Source organism: Poecile atricapillus, chromosome 1 (assembly GCF_030490865.1).
Source record: "Poecile atricapillus isolate bPoeAtr1 chromosome 1, bPoeAtr1.hap1, whole genome shotgun sequence".
Lineage (NCBI taxonomy): Eukaryota > Metazoa > Chordata > Aves > Passeriformes > Paridae > Poecile > Poecile atricapillus.
In genome coordinates this window covers 15,587,620-15,610,017 of record NC_081249.1, presented here as the reverse complement: position 1 = coordinate 15,610,017, position 22,398 = coordinate 15,587,620, and the positions used below count along the sequence as shown (strand labels likewise).

General features: G+C 37.8%; 1 protein-coding gene across 4 annotated transcripts in view; it reads right to left on the bottom strand.

The window, feature by feature from the left end:
* Positions 1-22,398, bottom strand: part of MAP3K15 (mitogen-activated protein kinase kinase kinase 15) — an 82,918-nt gene that overhangs the window by 4,456 nt on the left and 56,064 nt on the right. For all 4 annotated transcript variants that reach the window (XM_058829428.1, XM_058829437.1, XM_058829447.1 and 1 more), the window contains 11 exons: positions 21,834-21,883; positions 19,207-19,302; positions 17,723-17,810; positions 13,916-14,049; positions 13,170-13,297; positions 11,359-11,489; positions 10,920-11,025; positions 8,360-8,517; positions 5,076-5,259; positions 2,529-2,706; positions 1,678-1,852 (listed from right to left, as the gene is read on the bottom strand). In XM_058829428.1, coding sequence (XP_058685411.1) covers positions 1,678-1,852; positions 2,529-2,706; positions 5,076-5,259; positions 8,360-8,517; positions 10,920-11,025; positions 11,359-11,489; positions 13,170-13,297; positions 13,916-14,049; positions 17,723-17,810; positions 19,207-19,302; positions 21,834-21,883 — 1,428 coding nt within the window. The remainder of the gene's footprint in view (positions 1-1,677; positions 1,853-2,528; positions 2,707-5,075; positions 5,260-8,359; positions 8,518-10,919; positions 11,026-11,358; positions 11,490-13,169; positions 13,298-13,915; positions 14,050-17,722; positions 17,811-19,206; positions 19,303-21,833; positions 21,884-22,398) is intronic.

The window sequence follows — 22,398 nt, the reverse complement described above, 5'->3', positions numbered from 1 at the left end:
TGAACATATATCAAATGAATCCCAGAGTCATTAAACATCTATTTAGTAGCATTAATACTCTTTGGGTTACATAGCTTTGCTTATGTATATTTCACATTGATGAACAAAATCACACTTTTTCTTTCTGCAAAGTCTCTAGTTTTTTATCTTTTCTTAAAAAAAAAGAATAATTTCTGTTTTCAAAAAAACCCTGTAGATCTACTGCTACTGTGGCTGTCACAAAGGGAAGAGGTTCCAAATTATATTGACACATTCCTGCAGTGTACTGCAGAGGGCAGCTCTCCTCCATAAAAACAACAAAATGAGTCGCTAAAAGGCTCAGGTTTTTTAGATGCTGTCCTTTCATATCCTTTCAGTCTGAATCTGGACTTCTATCTAATCATGCAGGTATTTTATTTCTTAAAAATAAAATAAAGCATGTTTATATATGCCTTTATCCCAAGTCAGGAGAAAGTCTAAAATGACACAATGATCCACTGGTGTTGATTCTATGATTTTCAGTCCATAACTCCCAGTTAAAGCCATCCAAATGTCTGTAAGAACAACCCCTTTAATTAAAAGTTAAAGGGAGTATTACATAAATTATGGAAGAGAGATGATTACAGCAGTGCTACAAAACAGCTGGAGACTGAACCAGGACTTGCTGCTACTAAATAATCCTTCATTGCGGAAAATACTTGGAGCCCTGATTACTTCTGACTCTGAATTTTAATTGTTTGTAAGGCTATGAGCTCAGAGCAGAAATGTACCCCAGTTGCTTCCCCAGCCTGAGTCTGTGGTCTGTAGAGCCCTACAGGAGCCCTGTGGTGCAGTTTGCTGGGGAGGGGAGCAGCAAACCCTGGGCTGTGCAGAGCTGAGCACAGAGCAGCAGGGCTTGACAGCCGAGCCACAAATGTCAACAGCTGGCTGGGGACACCTCACCAAGAGCCAGCATGCTCCCCTTTAGGGGAGTGCAGTCCAGGTGACAAAGCACAGCTTTAGTAAGAATAAATGATGGGAGAGTGTCACGAACAAGTGTGCTGGAGATTGCCCAAAAATCACTCACAAGGGTATGAGCAAAAGTCAGGTTCACAACAGAGAGGCACATTAGAAGCAGGCATTAAGATGAAAAAGCTGTTACAGGTGTGTGCCAATGTTTGGCTGTGCATTAACCATTCTATAATTTTTTTCTTGCTCCTCTTCACAGTAACTAAACCTTGCCATCCAACCTTCCCGTCTTCAGAAAATCTACCTTAGCTTTTTATAAAATCCATGTACTGCAATCTTGGCACCTAGTTAACAAATGTTTTATTAAAAATTGTTAATCAGGTCTCTACCTTTAAAGCAGAATATATCTATTACTATGTTCTAGCTCCATGTCCCCAAAAGCCAAAAGAAAAGACATCAAAACTACCCAACCCAGCAACCTCAGCCCTCTGCAATCCCACATCAAATGCCCAAACCTTCCCCTCCTATAAAAACAAAAGCCCATTAGCAGCCATAATGTGGTGTTTGTTACCCATTCACACAACAGCACACAAGCACACAGCTCACACAGTTACAGGTCTCAGAGATTAAAGACACTCAGAAGGAACATTTCCAAGCACCTTCATTTATTCATTTTCAGAAAAGGAATAATACAACTTGGCTCATTATTTTCCCTTTGACAGGGGAAAAAGTGAGCTGAAGTGAAATTACCTGTGCAACACACTCCTGCAAATTTGAAGCAACTTTGTCCTGTTCTTCCTTAAGGATTTTATACAGGATTGCTCGGCGTTCACTGTCCTTGCGCAGCAAGAACAGTCCAGAATCCTTATCGTCCACGGACGGCGAGGTGCTCCTGTCCTCCAAGGCTGAGCCCTCATCAGGGACGCTGTGGCAGCCACCCAGCACAGGCACAAGAGAGACCTCAGCATTAGCAAGGCACTAGGACTGCCAGAAGGGAGCAAGGACACTTCTGGGGTTAAAAACCCACTTCAAACTACAGGAGCAGATTGATCAGACTGGTAAATGCTAATTTTGAGGCAGAAGATGGCTCAGATCCTCTGCTGACTCAAAACTCACATGGCTAATTTCCCTCTGCTAAGAAGCTGGCATTAATGTCAGCTTTGGGGAGGAAATCTGAAACTACACATTTTTTCCTGGATCCATACTGTAACATACTAATTTGAAAGTATTGCTTTGTACTTTGGGAGAAGCAGAACTGTATTTCTGCTTCCCCTTTCCCCCATTTTGTCATGAGCACACGGAAGAGTCAAATCCTCACTTAACTCCTAAATCCACATCCACTCATTCAATAAGACCATTGACATTTACTCATTGGAGGAAGGAAAGTACAAGTACATGGAAATCTTAAAGGAGAGGAATGATTTATTCATTATTAAATAATGACAATATTTACATTAACTAGTAATCTGTGTATGCAATTTACTGATTAACACACTTGCTTACCCAACCATTATGTGAAAAAATTGCCATCAGATAAAATAAAATGTGAACTAAATCCACAGAATCCCTCAAGGGTGTCAAGTGAGAAGCAAATATTTTACCTTAGTAAATGAGAAATGGGATGCTTTGTCTGAATCTCTGAAATGGATCTCTTTGGCCTTTCAAAAAACACGTCATGCTGTACATCAGAGTCTGGTGAAACAGAGCCGTGCTCACTGCTGCTACTGCCAGCCTGTTCCCCATGGATTGGCAGAGGGAGGGAAGTGTTCCGATTATAATCTAGGAACAGACACGGTAAAATGTGTGACAGAACTAGGCCATAAAGGACAACATGCTTTAAACAGCTGTGATCATCTTCACTGATATCAAGACCTCATTTTGCAAAATGGCTGAGGGACAAGTAACCTTGTTGATAAAAAGCAGTAACACAATTCAAAATCATCAGGTGTCTAAGCAATAAGAGGTTTTAACAAGTTAACTGCTAAACCCGAACACAGCACAGATACTCACAGGAAATTTTGTTACCCTCTCTCACACATACACAGAGTCCCCCTTGGTGCTGGTCCCACAAAGTGTCTCAAATGGATATGAGCAGTTTAAAGAGCCTGAATTGAACCAAGAGGTTCATCTGCTGCTCCATCACAGCCATCTCTCTGAGCAGAGGGTACTCTACTATGTGCCCTCCTCACCTTTGTTTTAATGGGCATCAATCAAATTGCCCACTCCACACCTGAGATATCTGCCTCACTCACAGGTGCCCCTGCCCTTAGCAAGGACTCTCCTTCTCAGCACTGGCCTGAAGGAAATCTCTAGTCTCTCTCCAATTCATCTTGAAAGTAAGAAAAAATAAAAAATAATAAAACCAAACCAAAACAAAAAACCAAACCAACCCAGATGTTGAGAATTTGCTATAATACTGATTGCCAGTTTGCAGCTGTGTGGCAGGAAAGGTAAAGAAGTTCTCTCAACCCAAGGTGAACTTACCCATGGAAATAAAATATGCCAAAAGTTTTTGATGCTTGTCACTACAAATTCTTGGGAGGTGAGGGAGGAATAGAGCTAGAATTTGAAAGCTGTTTAGAAAGCTCTGACATACTCCATACTCAGTAGGACAGAAAACTGAGTGCTGCTGTCCCAAGAGTAAGGGTTGAGATTTGTTCTGGGCTGCCCTTAATATTGGAAAGAGAAAAGAAATAGGGATGGGATGGAAAGATGGGGACAAAGCTGAAGAAATCTGGGGTGAGAGAAACAATAGAGGAAGAAGATGGTGAACTGTTGCAGCTGGGACTGTGGTAACTGCTGGGTCAGGACCTGCCCTGGGCCACCAAACTCCCCCTGGGGATGGTGCAGCAGCCAGCAGAGCTCTCCCCAGCTCTGGCACAGAGAATCAGACACTCAGCTGACGTCAGGTGCCTTTCCCTCTCCTCACCCAATGCAGAGTTCTCACATTTGCCCACATTGGTTGTGTCCATGGCCAGCACTGAGCTCACTCCCTGCAGCACCAGCTCCATAACCTCACCAATGAGAGGGAGAAGAAAGGAGGAGGGAGGGGTGCACCTCCCCTGATATTTGACAAAGAGCCTGTTGCTCCCAAGGCTGGTAACAAGGCAAGCTCCACACTTTCTAACATCATGAAATTTTTCCAGGAAGACATCCTCAAGGAAGAGCTGAAAGGCCACAAGAGAAGATCATTGTTGTGGAACAGAATGCTACAGCACACGAACAGATCCTGCATACCACTGCCCTGGCAAAACAGTAGGAGCTCTCCTGTTATCCCAGTGTCACTGCAGGGACTGGAGCTCAGTTCTCAGTGGCCCTCAGGACAACAGGTGATGCCTATTTCCTTGGTGAAACCAATTCAGCTAGATGGTATAAACTCCTTGCTGCTTGCTCCTTTCAGAATTCCATTCTTTCAAAAGTTGTTTGTTAAGAGAGGAAAAGCTCAAATAGGAAAAAATATATTAAATTTGCATTGGGAGTGTGTGTGTGCAGACAGGTGAAAGAAGCAGCAAGACCAATGGCTTTCCCTGTTTTGAAACGGACAGTTCCTTCATACAATTTATTTGGCAGGTCTATATTAAGGTTCCTTATCACTGAGCAAATGGTTGATATATTTCTGGGGGAGGCAAGAAGAAACATGCTATGCAGATAAAACAAAATAACCCACTGGATAGCTACTTCAGCACCTTTGTGCCAAATTTTAGTGTTACATATCAAGTTTGAAAATGCTGACCCAAACATCTAACAGACCCACATTTTCAGGTGTCAAACCTACTCTAGGAAACTAAGACCTCTGAAGTGTATATAATTGTGAATCTAAAACGTGGAACTGCTTTGGAAAGTCTTTGTCAAATGTCATTCTTCTAATTTTAATTTACTACAAATGAGGCATTTATTTCTGGAGAGAGGAAAAATGACCTTGGGAGGTTTCAGCAAGCAAAATACAAAATAAGCAAGGCATTTTATTTTCTGGGAATTATTAAATTTAAATACATATAATCACAAATCACAGACATTTTCAATAGCTGAGTTCCTGCTGTTTTCCTGGCACAAGAAATGCCCTTTGTAAAAAAAGTGCTTAATGATTCCAATCTTTTATATAACACTTAATGATGATGTTGACTTGGATTTGGCTGTTAATTTCTTACCTGAAGGCTTGAATGCAATTTTGCTTTTCTTGCCCTTGTTCACTTGCTTCAGAAAAGAATCTCTAAGCAAATCAGATGCTGTAACACGTTTACTAGGATCAGGTTCAAAACAGAGCAAAATAAAAGCCTTTGTTTCAGTAGACACTGATTCTGGAATTTCAGGATGAATCTTAAACATCCCAACCTGCAAGTAAATCACAAATACTAATTATTGTTATGAAATACTTCAAGGACACCATGGGCCAAAGCTCCTATAATACAGTCGCTCACACTTCTCCTGACTCTTGTAGAAAAGGAGTAATCCAGGTACCCACATAAAGCAGTGAAGTGACAACAAGGTTCTAATCGTGTTTTATTTCATGGCAAACATGGTGTAACTATCCATGTGATATTATATAAATGTCAAGGTATGGATGTATCTAATCATCTGCTTTCAGGCAATCTTGGGATCTGGGCATTATCGACACCAAGTGCTTCAAATGCTCCTTCTCTGACCAGCCACAAACCCCTCCAACTATTGCACAGCTTTCCCATCAGCCCTGCTCAGAGCTGTGTCTCTCAGCTGCCGACTCCTCCAGCACACTCATGCCCAGGAACTGCAATAATTTCCTCCTCTAGCACCAACAGCCTGGTGCTGCACCTGTTCTGCTCCTGCCACTGCCAAATTTCCTTGCACAAATACGCACAATGACCTTGCCAGACCTTGTCACCACCCCCGCTCTCTGGCCAGATGTCATTCCTAGTCTTTCAGTGTTATTTAATTGAAAACCACATGATGTCTGAAGGTTTAACAAGATCCTTGTTAAACCATTCTTTAAGTAATGACTCTTATTTTAAGTCATTACTTAGAAGAGCCTCTTTTAAGACTCTGTCTTTAAGTAATGAAAAAATGTTGTTCTACAGGTTGGTCCCCAGTGGTTTATCCAGATCCTCACTGCCTTCTTATTCTCCAATGTCAATCTGGCAGAACTGTTTGGAAGCCAAATTATAACGTGTATCACCTGTGTGCACGTCTGGAGAGATTATGGTTTGTAGTCCCAGCATCTTTACACAAAACACATCCTGGAGAACAAGCACAAAGACAGTGTCCACAAGAGACAGTAGCCCAGCAGTTATGTGCCATCTGCTTTCAAATAATCTCATTGCAGAGCTGAACTAACACACTGTGGCACCATTAGGCACTCACAATACTGGTTCAGTTTCAATACAAGCTGAAGAAAAAAATGCTGAGCACCTGCATCTGTTTGAATGACACTGCAGTAATAAAATGCTAATAGGGCTTTAAGGCCTTCCAAACCATGACCCCAAGCACATTCACAACTCAGTGTCACCAGCCAGCAGCACTCTGGTGCCAGGTTTCACTCATGCACTAAGCAAAAATCTAGGTAAATTCCAAAGCAGGACCAGGAAGTTTGAAAGCCTGTATCTGATCTTATCTTAATCTCTGTTGCTCAAGGGGAATAAATTTTGTCACAAACACCTGCAAATTCTGTGGCAACACTAGTGTACTTTGTCTCCACTGAATGCCATTTGTTTGTGCTTTTCCCACAGACACGGATGCACACACTCTGTGCTCATAGAATAAATACCATGCAATGCACACCCAGTCAGGACCTATCCAGTTCTTAGTTTACTACAGCCCCTTTTCTCTACTTTGTCAAACTCTTTGGTCATTTGCAATTTCTAAAGTGACTGCACAGGGAGACTTAGACCTTCCCTCTCCTCACCTGCTCACAGCAGAGCATTCATGTGTGGAGGTGGGGACCTCAAAAGTTTGATATTCCAAGTGTTCCAGACTTCTTTTTACCTGCTTTCCCAGCCAGCCTGCTTCAAATCCAGCTTACTTTCATCACACAGAAAAAGAAAACAGTTTTTAACCTATAGTGCCTAGCAAGACATAATTCCAAACAGGTCCCAGCAGAGCCAAGAAACAGGAAACAAAACCAAATGCCTGCCTGTAGTAAGAATGCTAAAAACTTTCAACAAACTGTGTTCAGTGTAACTCACTGAACAGTTCAGCTCCTTGCCAGGTACATAAGATGAAAAGGCATCTGCCAACAGAATTTGACATTTACAGTGATGTGGAAAATAGTCTCTTTCCATGGCTCCCTCAGGAAAGCTTTAGTGAGCCAAACCACATTCACCCAGGCAGCTTCTCTTGAGGTATGCCACAAGTTGACAGCACCAAGGTGACCTATTATAGCACTGAAATAACTGTATCAAAACCCATAATCATCTGGTTTTTTGCTTTTTAGCAGTGGTGCATGGGACAGCTCACAGGTCTAGTATGACACATGGCATTACATGCTATGCTGAACTGCAGTCCAGATTTCTATACCTATTGATAAAAATACTATTTTGCCACTGTGGTTGCATTAATGATGATACTGATGCTCTCGTAGTGGCTTTCAACAAGATACATGAAAAAATTACAACATTGGTAATTTAAAGCAGTTAGCTGGGTTATGGATGGGATATTTTCCTCACTAGAAGAATGAGAATTCTCAAGTATAACTGAAAATTTAAGTGTTTACTATAGGTCTACTGTAAAGCAGTGGAAGAACCAAAAATTTTCAGTCTACTTATTTGACACATCACAGTTACATTCCTATTAGTCACAGAGCTAGAACAAGTATCTTTTTAAAAACTTTTATTATCAAAACTATCTGAAGAATTATCAAGTGTTAGTTTTTGCATTTGAAAACATATACACTAAGAGAAAAAATGTAATAGAGACAACATCTTACTGAGGAAGTAGCTATGACCTGAAGGGCTTCTGGAATGAAAAACACAGTGTTTTACTCCTTTAATACCTTCTGGAAATACTGGAAAGCTATTCCCCTGCCCTTTTCCACCACAACTTCCCACATCCATGTTGCTTTAAATGGTTTTCCTTTGGGAAGGAAGCTTACAAAAATTACTTAAGGAGCAGAAATAACTTGTTCATCATTATTGGAGAGACTGGTTACAAGAAGGAAATGATAAACTAAGAGCAGGAGATGAAAAAAGTAACACAGAGGATATTAGCTTTCATCAGTCTTCACTCATTTTTCAGATTGCTGCTCTGAGTCATGACCTATTTCCCGCACAAAAATAACTGATCACTCCCTAGAGCAATCCAGCTTAGAGAAGGGAAGGATCTTTCAGTGAGAGTTAAAAACACAGGTCAGACAGTGGCTTTGTGCAAAATAACCCATGTAACACAATGTTCTTACCAAATAATATTATGAAATTAAGCTATATTTGAAAATTTATCAACTCTAAAGCAAAAAAGCTGTATTTACTTTAAACATTGCAGCTTGAGGCTCCCCTAGTTCATGAAATGGAGGTTTGCCTGTTGCCATCTCAATAATGGTACAGCCCAGGGACCAGATGTCAGCTGGAGCACCATATCCTCTTGGTCCTTTATCAATGATTTCTGGAGCCATGTACTGCAAGGTTCCTGGACAGGACAAAAAGAGCAGTCAAGTGCATATTATTCATCCTTATTAAAGAGGATTAAGACAACACTCAGCAACCCAAAAATTGTCAATTGCAACATGTATAGCCAAATACCTTATCTCCCATATTGACACTGAAAACTAGACAAAATAACTAAATGTTATAGCATGTTTTTGATAAACTATTTTTTTGCCCCTTCTTTCTAACACAAGGTTTCAAACTGCTGAAAGTCTACTCACCATATAATCCAATAGTTTCCCCAGAAAATAAAATTATATCAAATTTTTGCAGACACCAACTTTTAAAGATTATGCATGTAAGAGATGAAAAAATCTGAAAAGTGACAGATAGTCTTCATGAGAATAATTTTTCATATTCTACCCCAATAATGAGAACAGTAATGACAGGGAATTTCAGTTTGGAAAAAAAAAAAGCTGGTTTTGCAAATACACGGGAATAAATAAGGCAACCCATCATACTTTGTTTAGAATTCTAGGATGAATTGGATGTATCTGGGATTTCTGACATCCAAGGCTAGAAAAAAAACCCAACAAAAACTCAAACCAAAACAAACAAAAAAAAATTTTAAAAAAACCCCTAACCCAACAAACCAACGGGTTAGAATTTCTAGTTATACATATTGACAAAATAAGATCCTGCCTGTGGACAACCTGAGTGTAATGCTAGTAATACCACTGATAAAAAACAGTACAGTAAAAAATGAAATACGAAATGATCAGTTTGGTATCAGTGTTATTGAGCCATTCACTAGTGGGGCACACACAGCTAATAAGGTCTTTACAGGAAGAGTCCACACCACCACCAGCAGAAATCTCTATATGTTCAAGTGTTTTGAACACTACAGTTCTTTCTCCACCTGAATTTCTATCAGCCCTATTATGGCATCTTTAAATTAAATCATTTTTCTTCTTAGGAATGCAATAAAACTACACTGTGGTAGTGCTGTGAACTACCACGTAATGGACATATGGTGAAGATAAAAGGGTATCATATGTTCATTGAATGTGACTGTTGCAGAATGAAAGGTCAAGCCATAGCTTTGCCCTCAGGCTGTGTGTCTTGAATGGAGGGATGTAATGTTTAAACACCCAGAACTCTGATTCTTCAAACCATGTGATTTTATTACATAATGCCTAAAATCTGGGGTTTATGTACTGAGTTACATAACAAAACTGAATTGCTAGAGACTTTTTAACATCCTCTGGGGTATAGCTACCTGTTTACTGATTTAAATCTAAAATGATAACTTAAGTATTTATTCACATGCCAAATAACATCTCAAAGGCACAAACAGGGCTAAAAATTTGCAAGAGAACAAAGAAGAAGGGCACAAGAAAAGAGCTACCTCCTGTTATTACAGTATGGTGACTTAAGATATCTTTTCTCCATATATCATCCCTACTGACAATCAGTTGCTAAAAAAGTCACTAAGGAGTATGTAAAATGCAGGCAAAGAGAATGATAATGAGTAATAATGAGATAATGAGTAAAAATAACTGAGAAAGGTAAATTACTTCAGAACCTTAATTTTATTTTTGTGGCTTCCTTTGTAAGAAAACTGCAGGAACTGCAGACACACCACCAGAGAGGTAAAGGGAAGTCTTGTCTCTCACTTAAGTGAAGGTTGTTATCTTTTGTCATCCACTCTGAAGCCATCCATGACTAATGGCTTTGTCTGTGTACCATTTACTTAAACTGCAGGCAAGTAAGAAGTTTGTGATATCAGCCTTTGCATAAGGCCATATAACAAGCAAAAACACCACGTTACCCACATCCACTGTTCACAGAAACTGTGACCACTCAATTTGGAGTTTCCCATTTTGCTCAGCAATTTTTGTTTTCACTGAATATTACAAGTCTTTAAAACCTTGTTGTATTGAAAGCTGTTCTGTAGCACATCAGACTAAAATTTTCATATAAACTGTTCTTTTTATTGTTGTTAGCCAGTTGGTTGGGTTTTATAATTAATACCTCAAAACTGAAAACATGTTCATAAGTTTGAGTTTGGTTTTCGGCACTTTTAAACATACATCTAGAAAGTGTGCATGCATAAGTTACTTATAACAAGACTGTTAAATTAAAAAGTTGCTAAATTCAAGTGTTTCCAGATGTAATTGCAACAATCAATTGCTACGTAATGAACACTTCAAAGAAAAACTTTTACCTGTACAAGAATTAAAATGAAAGTGAGTTACACTTAAAAAAAATAAAAATAAAGTCAAGAAAGCTATCAAATCTATATTTATGGTGATCACACTCCCATTTACTCTCCCCTGCAAGCAGAGACCCAATAGCGTTTTCATCAGTAGGCCAAAGAGCCTCTTGGCTCAAATGCTGAACCTGTCATGAAAACCCTTATAAACTCTGCTAGATTCATCTTACCTGTAAATGTTTCAGTGCATGGATTGATTCCTGCCAGCCGTTTGGAAGTACCAAAATCTGATATCTTAACCACACCACTGTAGGTGTTCACCAGAACATTGTCCCCCTGTGGTTTGGATAGGAGAGGGAAGGAGGGGAGGGGGTGAGGGTGGGGGAGAACAGAGGGAAGGAGGGAGGGAGGCAGCGAACAGGGAGGAGAGACAGATAAATACAGATTCTCAATCTCAATACTCCTTCATGTTTGCACTTATCTTTGTAATACACCTTTCTACAAAGCAATATTCCAGGAGCACCAGGAGAAGGAGCTGGTTTATGCTCTCCTTTTGTTTTCAGCTTCCATGAAATCCTATTAAAAATTCTACTTCAGATTAGAGCAAAACTAAGTGAAGTAAATAAGATTTAAAGCAAATCAAACAAGACATACAAGAGGAAAAGTTACCTTTATATCTCTGTGTACAATCTGATTCTCATGGAGATACTTGAGGCCTTCCAGAATCTGCTTGGTGTAAAATTTAATGGTAGGTTCTTTCATTGGGCCCCACTTAGATCTTAAGAGAGCTGAGAGGCTGCCTACAGGAGTTCAAGAAGAAAGTGTATCAAGTCAGCAAAATCCCCAAATGGAAAACATGACATGAAACAGGTAAGCCTTTACTCAACATCCTAATATAAAAGTAGTACCTATGATTAAGCCAAATTCTTGCTAGATAGCAAATAATTCAAAGCAAATAATTTGCTGCTTCTTTAGACTGGTTATTTCTTACGTGCCAAGTCAGGTTCTACTCCCAGAAGAAGAATAAATGTTCTGACAGAGCTGGACCCATCCCCCTCACTTGACTTTAACAACTGCTGAGACTACAACTAGCACCCATGTAGCCCTTAATGAAACAAGGACTAAATGTTATGTGTTGTACATTGTATTTCATGAACCACAGGTATGGGCAAAGTCAAGCTGATTTTCTTGAGGCAGGGAGGGTAGAATCCAAAACAGAAAGAGCCTTCTCTTTACAAATATGGGATCAACTTCTGGCAATACTCAGAAACAGGAAAGAAACTCCTGAAAAAAATCCCCTGAATGGATGTTCAGAGTAGGAGATAGGCCATCCACACATCCCCAGTTCTAATAAAACTAATCTTTAAATAAAACAAATATTTAAGTCATGAGGCAAAATAAAGAACAGTTTTGCTCATTCAGCACAAAATAAACTAAGTACAGTAGGTCTACTTAAGGCCAGAAAAAATCAGCTAAAGGAACTTTCAGTCCACACCAAAAGCTATCTAAAGTTTCCTCAAAGAAACTTGCATAATTGGAACAGCTGGTTCTTTTTTAAGACTGGTTACAGAGTTTAAAATATCTAAATTGGTTCAGTAATATCTTGCCATTAGCAGCTAATCACAGCATACTTTACTGTGCATATATGAACAGGAAACAAGAGCAGCTGACACTGTTAACAAGTGTGGGAAAACAAGTGGAAGTGTTGGTAGATTTTCATCACATCTGCAAGCACCATGCAGGTCAAAGTGTCTCAGCTGTCAGGTGAGAAGGTCACAAGGATCCAAAAATTAAACTCTACATCCCTGAATGTCCTGGGTGTATTTAATTGCACTTTGAATGTTCGTCTGGACCTTTCTTAGAAAACCTGAACTTTTCCCCCTTTTTTCTTATTTCCGTTTTTACTTTGCAAATTAAATTCATGCAAAATTTAACACTCATTCTGACACATCCTTGACACTGAAGAGTAAATAGCAAAATGGAGATAGAAACAATGTAGAGAGTTTACAGAGAGATTTCACACAGCAGAGAAGGCTGGAGTAAGGAACACATCTCACTTTTATCTCTAATCTACCCAGGGAGTAGCAGTCCTTTGTACATAGCAGTTAAAAAACAGTACTTAATTGTTCTATCAGTGTTGCTGCTCAAAGAGAAACTTATACTGAAACTCAGTCATTCAGACACGAGCTCAATGGACTATACAGCTCTATCTCCATGTTTTTATAACACATGAGTATCTGAAACCAAAAACTTTCATTTCTCTCTAAGTTTAGAATTATTACAGAAAGGGGAGAGAGTACTGGGACCTATACTCTTTAAATTTACACTTTCTATGAGAAAAAGGACTCGTACAGCTAATGTCCCAACAGAAAAGCCATACAGAGTGCAAAAACACATTAAGTGCTTATCTACTGACTTTCATTCCATATGGAGTCCCAAACGCTTTTCCTTTGGCAGACCAAACTCAGCATGATACAAACCTCCTGGCACCTGCTCCATAAAAATCTTAATGTATCCATTTTCTGAAACAGATCCAAGATACTGGACAATGTTCCGATGTTTTAAATATTTGTGCAGTGCTATCTCTTCATGAAGAGGTTGAGAATACCTATTAAAAAAAAACAAAACAAAAAACAAACCAAGGACTATTTCACCATTCAGGAAAAGGTTCTAGGCTATGCTTCAATGCTAGTTTGACAACAGAATGGATTTTAGGGATACCACTCCAATTCTCAAATATCTTGTCCATGACCTTAAAATGCAGCGTGATTCACTGCCTGCTCCGAAAAAGTACAAAGACAGATCTCAGAGGAACCCTGGTGGAGAAACATGCCCTCCAAGAACTTTTATGTGTGTCTTCTCTATCAATACATAGCAATGTCTTTGACTCCAGAGCTCCTCTCATGCTTTTCACCCTCCCCAAAAAGAATACAAATGCAATACAACTACAACCTAAGACCAGAGATTTCTCCTAGAATGTAAGATATACATATAGATTATTAAACATATATATTTACAATATATAACATATATTTTTCCCCAAAATACAAGGTCTTTATTCTCAAAACTGTACTTTTGGATAGTAGGAGGAAATAGTAATTGAATTTCAGTATGCTGGGATTTTATAAAGTAACCCCACAGAAACAAATGCTAAGAAGAGCCAAGTTTTCAAAAAACAGCAGCATTTTTGTTCACAGTGTGTATATAACAATGAACTAGGTCTTACCTGCTGTCTCTCTCAGGTATTTCTTTGATGGCTATTCGGACCTGGTTGCTGAGGTCTCTTCCAGCATAAACTATTCCATAAGTACCTTTCCCTAGAACTACCCTGTCACCATTCTCATCATAATCATATTCATACTGCAAGCAGAAAATATAAACAAAGCAGCACAGAAATTGTTATCACTAACATTTGACATTACAGAGAGCCTTAACCCCAGTTTAGCACAGCACAGAGGGGTCGCTGCAGTGCAGCTGCAGGACAGCAGGTTACCCACCAGCCTGGGGCTTTACACAACTTGTAAAATTTCCATCTTACTTGCTTTGTAATGCAATCTTCCTTAACCAACCTTGAGAAAGATGCATTCTTCCAAACAAAGAACATACCAATAAACCAAATTAAGTGAAACAGTGCTGTCAAATGAACCCAATCATGTATCATCTCTAAGAACTGCTGACAGAGCCTTCAGAACACATAAATACATGGAATATAATGTAAAATTTTGAAACCAGTAGTTTAATAAATAGATAAAATAACCAGACCATACAGTCACTCCAGGACATCCCCTCTCACTATGAGATTTTTCCAAAGGGCAGAAAAAAATGTTCATCTTGTCAAAAAATTATTAAATATAATGGTGGTTTCCACTGCTGCTGAAACATGCTGGGTCATATTTCCAGCTGAATAACTCAATGCTGGTTCACTGACTTCAGTAGAGCTACACTAACTTACACCACCTCATATAGTGACCTTGTGACAGAACTCTCCTACTCTAAAGGAGTGAACATTGCTTAGTGAAGGTCTACCCCACACACTATATAAAACCAAATTTCTTATGGAAGTTGGGTTGAACAGCACACCCATGATTTAAACCAGGGAACTTATAAAGGATGGAAGGAACTGGACAATTTTATAGTCTCAGATACTGTCAGGAGTACACAGATCTCCCCTAATATCTTCCCACATCCAAGAGGATGTCCCATACAGGAAAACTGCAGGGTATTCTGTATCTTCATGTGATTTCCCTATTAAAAAAAACAAACAACAAAAGTTTTCACAATGGCCATAGTTACTGACTTTTCTGTCAATGACCACTTTTTCTGCATTGTCTAATGTGACACTCTGATACAGGATGCAGCCTCGAAGAATTTCTTTGATGTGCCTTCCCAGTTCACATTGCAGCTCTGCTGCTGCAGTGCCCATGTGTCCCTGACACTCCCCCTCCTCACCTCGGCAAAGATGGCAAGTTTCATGCTGCTGTATGGAATGTGCTAAAGGAAACCCGTCTGTCGCTTATCCTAACAGCATATTCTGCTCAGTGGAACTAAACTGGAGCAAGCACAGCTTTAGCACAGCCTCATTTACTGCATTTCAGCACTTCACGGTTCACAACATAATCTCGTTACACGACAGGCGTAACTGACCCAAAACGCCATATGCAAAACTTGTGAGGTTCTCTGGTAGGAGCACATCCAGCTTTCACAGCTATCATATGACATAAAACTGTGCAGAAAAAAGACAGCAGTCACATTGCAGAATTTAGGATTGACAGCAACCCCATCTGCAACAGACTGGTCCTAAGCCAACTCTTGAATTACCATGGATAAATTTATGTTCTCCAATCTGGGTCCCATGATACATGAAAATTGTTGGGATTTAGAGTTCAGTGATAGTTAGTAGACAGTTTAATAGACTTGTATATACTTGATGTCACTTTTACATTTGCCTCTCCTGTCCCAACAGCTACAAATATTGAATAAACCACACTGTTGGTTGCCAAAAATCTGAATAAGTGATCCACTGGCTCTCAAATCCAACCAGTAGGTACAAGTAAACAAGTGTTCATATCTGATCTTCTGTAGGGCAGAGTGTTCTCTAGAATATCCTATTTGGGGTACAGCAGGTTATGCTTACAGTGATAGGAACTTCTTCATATCAATATATAGAAGTGAATACCCCAGGGCCAAAGGAACTGCAACATTCACACTCCTTCAAAATATTTACTAATAAATGTAAAATATATGTAAAATTAGACTGCAGTTTATACATAAAATATACAATCCCTTGTGACAACATTCTCATAAAGATGCTGATTGAAATCAAATTTTCTTCCCCCAGACTTTGCAGGAGGTTTTTTCTTCCTCTTCCATCAATATAAACAGCTGTTTTATTAACGACAGGATCTGTGAACTGTTTTCTCTGTACTAGTGGAGCCCATCAAGACCACACAAAGCTACATTTTCCTTATTGCCACTTCTTAAGTGTAAGATCTCAAGCTGCAGGAAGGCATTATGTGTCTTTCTTCATTTGTACACTAAACTAATTATTTCTCTCCTTCAGAAATCCTGATTTCTGTTTTAGTGTCCTAACCTAAGACAGTAAGTACAAGGTGATAACTGAAAACTTCAAGACAGGTAGAACGATATAACTCAATTAAAATTAACTTTTGTAGTCACATCTCCATGTGTCATTCATCCATGCAGGACTGCTTCCTGCTATGCACTGTCAAGTGATTTTTTCAGTTTAGTTTTTATTAAAAGGCTCAAACCGTGATGAGCTCACATCCTCTGAGAGACTGTTATACAGCTGAACATTCTGTGTTGTGTGGAGATAGTCCTGCTATTAGCTGAGTACATCATTATGTAATATGAAGATCTGCAGCTATAGATAATACCCTGTCTGTACCAAGGCAGAGCCCTGAAGTTTGTCAAGACCACAGATGGATGTATTAAACTGGGCTTAACAGATGTGTGTATTTGTCCTTTTCGCTTGGGGGAAGAATTCTGTAGCCAAACAAACTCCAGTGCAAAAACTCATATTTCCCACTATATGCAACTACATTTAACAGTACAGCAGAGACTTCTATATTTTCTTTTTCCTTTCCTGAAGCCTCAAGTCCTACAAAAGCTCACTACTATGAAGAGCTGCTCTGAATTGTCAGCCTAAGAGAATTGCAGGGATGAGACACAATCAGCAAGGTGCCCAGCTCAAACAAGCCACAGGAGGGTTTTCATGCTCATTAATCAGATTGATTGCTTGTCCAAAAATAAAACTTACAACTACTATAAAAACTACAACTACTATATAACTTACAAGCTACTTTCTATGGTGGCTTTTCAGATTTCAAGACAAACAAAAAGAAGAATAATAAGTACAGGGTATGTATTTAATGCTACAAATGTGGACATCTGCTGTGAATCACTTTCTCTTATAAAGACATGGATTCACCTATCCCAACCTGAAGCCACATGAAATGTGAATAACCCTTTCCAAGCTGGTTAATTTTCCTTTTTTCCTCTCTATACTAACTATAAAGAAAGCCTACAGCTACTGGATTCCTTATGTGGATTTTACAGTGGTAAGAAAAAAGCCGTGTATTCACCTGATCCGAAATACCTACAATACCTTCTGGGACAGAAGCCTGTCAAATGATATTACTTGGAGTAGTAATGGTAACAGCTTCCAGATAGAAAAACTAAAGTACCTTTGTAAATGGCCTTCTCTTAACATTGATTTAATAATTTATGTTTTTCATCCACTTGAGCCAACTGGTAACAGTTGAGTCTTATCTATACATTGTTTGCAAGACAGTACAAACACAGTAACACATTTCATTAAGGATTTATATAGTTTACGGTACTAACAGGCCCACTTCATAAAAAAATGAATGCAAATCTCATATACAAGTAATTTAAATTTCATATACAATAAAGGAGTTTAAATGCTATTTATCTTTCTACTATACTGATATGAAAGTGCAGGGAAGACTGAGAAAAAGTTTCAGAGTTCTGACATCTTTTATCCTTGACATACCTCTAATGTATCTCCATCTATTTCTCCTTCTAGTTCCAAAGTACTGCCAACTGCATCAGACAAAATTTCTTTCACCAAACCACAGAATCTAAAAAAGAAATACATAGCACAAGATCAAAGAAGAATACCCTTTTGGAAGCAGACTAAACAGATTCTTGCAAGCTGGACTTACTTTCAAGCTAATAAACTGACTAGCATGTTCACAGCTTTCTTTCATTACTGACTTTCTCCATATTGATCCCATTTTAAATTATGAAGAACATCAAACACATACTGAAAAGCCACATGATTTAAAAAATTATTTTATTTGCTGAAGCAGAACCTAATAGTTACTTGTTACTGCAATTGCATAGTAAAATTTTGGTAGATTCAACTCAAATTCTTTTTCAGTACATGTTTTGCTGCAAGTGTGATTACTCAGTATTTCAGAAAATCAGATGTAGCTTTTTGTCAGGCATTCAGAAAGCCATGTGGCTAGAAGAACAGAGTTCTAACTAATTTCTAGCTCTCTGGGGTGGACATACTTAAGTACAAGAACATTATTTCCTGTAGTTCCCTGCCTAAGCCACTCATTTTTTTTTTTCCAAATTCTATAAGAAATTGTTAAAAATTATTTAAAAAAACATGAAATATTCATAATTTCATTTCATACATCTCTTTCCTTAAATAACAGAGACACATCTCTTGAACTGACTCCTGCAGCACACTGAGTACAGTATGAAAAATGTGACCATGCATCATGACACACAAATTGCAGTGCCAAATTAAGGCTGAGGAGGTAACATTAATTTTAGTGTTTCCTACCTTTTATGCAATGCACCCTGCAAGGCTAATAAGTTTCTTTAACCTGAGTTTAATAATTATTGCAAGAAATAGTAAATATACCATTACACTCCAAAATCTAAGTGTATTAACAACTCCCTCCTACATCATTCAGAAGGTGTAGCTGCATTACCAGCCACAGGGCAGAATTTGGTCTGTAAAGATTTAGGCCTAAAATTTAGGCCTAAAATTCAATTAGCCTGCTTACTTTTTAGAGACAACTGATCATCCAAAAATATTTAACTACAGGTACAGTCTGTAACATGGATCTGTGACACAAGTAAGTTAGAGTTTCTTGTTACACTTCCATACTCATACTTAAATCTAACTGAACAGACACATAAGGGAACCTGAAACAATGTAGCACCTTACATGACATGGCCAAGATAAAAATAAGATAACAGCTGTCATTTAGATTAAGCTGGTTAAGCCTTTTTCAGACATAATGATTTGTAGATTAACTAATCAGAATCACACAGGATGTGTAATGGGTGCTCTAATCACCTTAAGCATCACTGAGTTTACATTGCTTCTTCATCAAGAAAAAATAAGTGAAGAAACAATCTGTTTCTCAAGCAGAAAGATTAGTTTTCAATCTTTACAAAATCAACTTTATTTAAGATATAGATGAAACATGCAACACTCACACAAATTGAACTCACCTACTACATTGGTTTTCTGTAGAAAAGTAGATTTGAAAGTCATCATAGTTATCATGGACATAAAGAAAACAACATCGTTCATCAAACTTGGAAATGCTGTAAAATTCACATTAGGAAAATATTATTTTGGATATAAATATTGTAAGAAACAGGGCAATGAGGAGGGTTTTTTTAAAATTATGAACTCTTAAGAAACATCTTTTTCACAGTTAATTACCTCAGAGAAGCAGTCTGTAATTGTATATATTTTCCTTATAACTAGGCATTTTCAGCCTATTTATATATTCTATAATCCTATTTCCATTGTGATAAATAAGCTGCTGTTTACTTTGGTAAAATACTAGTATGTCTGAGGTGTATTAAGATTGGTTTGCTGTTCACCTCCATTTCTACTTTTACGCAACTGCATCAGACTTCTTAGTACTTGATCACACCTCAATGGAAAGTGAATTACTCTGACACTAATTTACCTATCCAGAAAAATTTTCCTTAAAGACTGAAAAGCACTTCAGTTCTTTAGAATTCCATGGCTCCTACAATAAAATTGAACTGAGAAATACCAACAGTGTAACAGATCCTTCTCAGTCTGTACTTTTTATGGCCTCAAAACTGATAAACATGTTTTGAGATGCCAAATATTTACTTCAAATTGCAGCAGCAATTCTGAAAAAAGGATTATTTATTGTGTGTTGTGTCTTGCCAGTGTCATATATATCCCTTCTAAACGCACTGAAACAAGAAAGTGAAATGCCATAAAACACAGTACCAATATGAAAATAAATCTAAGAATTAACCTCTTACCCTAACCATGTCCACTTCAGTATTTTGCTATATAATCCCAAGTGTTTAGGCTTTTTAAAGTGTTTTTGTGCCTTAAGTAATAAAATGTCTTAGATTCTTGCCTGATCTGTTCAAACTCTCCTATTTTGCTTAGCTTCTGCTAAGCCAGTTACTTAAAATACACGACTACACTTTACTGAAGTTGCCACGTGTTACACGACCAGCTGATGTTGCCTGTTGAAGCATCATTATGGGCTACATGGAAAATGTTAAAAAAAAAGGGATTTTTTTAAAAAAAAGTCCTGAAGACTTCTCTAGAAATATGTGGAAATAACCCTATGCCATTCTTTAGTTTCATTTAGTCAAGAAATTTCCAGTCTAACAAGTCAGAGGAGCACATATCTGACTTGAGAACTAAGAGACGAAGCAAGGTGATTCTTACATGGGCAAATATAGGATAGACAACACAGTATCTAAGTAACAATACTGCATTATAAACACTGTCATGTATGGGGTATACAAAATGAACTGGTTAGTAGAAATACAGTTTAAGAGTTTTGATAGCATGTATTTTAAAGAAGACTACAATTTTTTTAAAACAAATGCAATTTCAAAAGTATAGTAATTTAAAGCTGTCACATACAAAGCAAATATCTAAACTCCACTAAATTTAAAAAAGATAGCCTCGTTGAGCTTTGTAATGCAGTGATTTCTTTAATCACTCAGCTGTGATTAAAAATCAAAGAAAATTAAATTAATTGCTTGCTTCCTTTTGATTAAAGCTATCTTTCTCAAAGATTAATTTCTGTGCATTGGGTTGACTAAAGGTAATTAATGTGGTACAGAAACTTTATGCTGAATTATTCTCAATCAGTTCCACAGACTTTAGTAATTCACATTGCATTGGAGTAATAAAATAAAATACCATGAAAAATTCATTTAAACCAAAGCCTGGTGGGTTTTTTTTCTTTTTTTTTTTTTTTTTGTTAGAAGACTGAAGTTATGATAGAATCTATGTTCAAATCCACAGTTTTAGGTTTTCAATCTACCTTCTAAACGTAGTCATTCATTTTGCAATTATGATCACCAAATGTGAGTATTTTCTATCCTTTCAGTTCTCAGAATAATCCTGTTCTTTCTATATAATATTCTGATAATTTTTGGTACTAATATTTTTACTCATTTACTTGTGACTAGGATTTTCATTAATCTAAGCATCATAAAATGGAACTGTCTTAACTATTTAAAGGTTAGTCTTTGAGAAACTCCACTAGTAGTCTACTTCCAGTTTAAGAATTCTTTTGTCTGTAGCAAAAACTACATTTATGCCTCATTTATTAGTTCTCTAATAATTCAAGTTTTTCTAGCAGGTATTTAAATAAAGCTATATCAGAAGCATTTCTGAGTTTCAAAGAGAAAACAGATACCATGGTTTCCTTTACTTAAAGGAAAACAAAATATTCTTTTATGGAAGGAAGCAAGAAATGCTAAGGCCTCTTTTCTCCTTCTGCCCTCCATGTTTTTAAATGCGGAGATGGCAATAACTTCAGCGAAACGTTAAGAGAAATCTACAAAAATCAGTTACTTAATGGAAAACAAAGAAGCCTACCAGAGAATACAGACACCCAATAGCCCTCTCAGATCTGAGTGTTCCTATGAGAAATGTACAGCTCTGCCCAGATATGGAAAGGCAAACTCTTCTGTGACATTTCAAGGCAGGTTGGACAGAACAAGCTTTTATAACAGGCCATTGAAGGAGAGAGACTTAAGGAAGAATACAGATTTCTCACTTAAGGGAAATATAAAACATACACAAAAAGACATAAAACTGTTTACAAACTACCAACCTTATCCCCCTGATGGAAGAAGCTGTAAAATTCCATTCATGAATCTGTTTCTGTAAAGAACAAAGGGATAAAATCAACCACAGTTTAACCTTTACTTAATATTGTAAACAAAGTTACAGCATGGTAAGCAAAAGAAAAGTTTTCCAACATGTGTCTTTCTTTCTTTCTTCCCCCCCCCTCATATTTTGAAATATGATTAATACATGGATAAAGAACTTATACATACATTGTTGTTCTACTCACTTGAGAAAAAAATGAATATAAATGGCACAGTGTGGAAGCAAACACTGCGTTTTCTCATGTAAATTAAACTTGAAGAAGAAATTGTGCAGCCAAATTTACCAAACATAATGTTTTGATGCAATACATCTATACTTCACATTAAACATGGAGCAGACTATGCCCTACTCTTATCTAGGCTCAAAGGGAAAGGCAAATTCACCCATCTCCCTAAGAGCTTTTGAGCCAACAGCTTTGGCCCATGGAACACACTAGAGGCAAAACAGAGGAAGGACAGCCTGTGTCTAGGACTACAGCCCTCCATAAATCTAATTATAGCTAATAG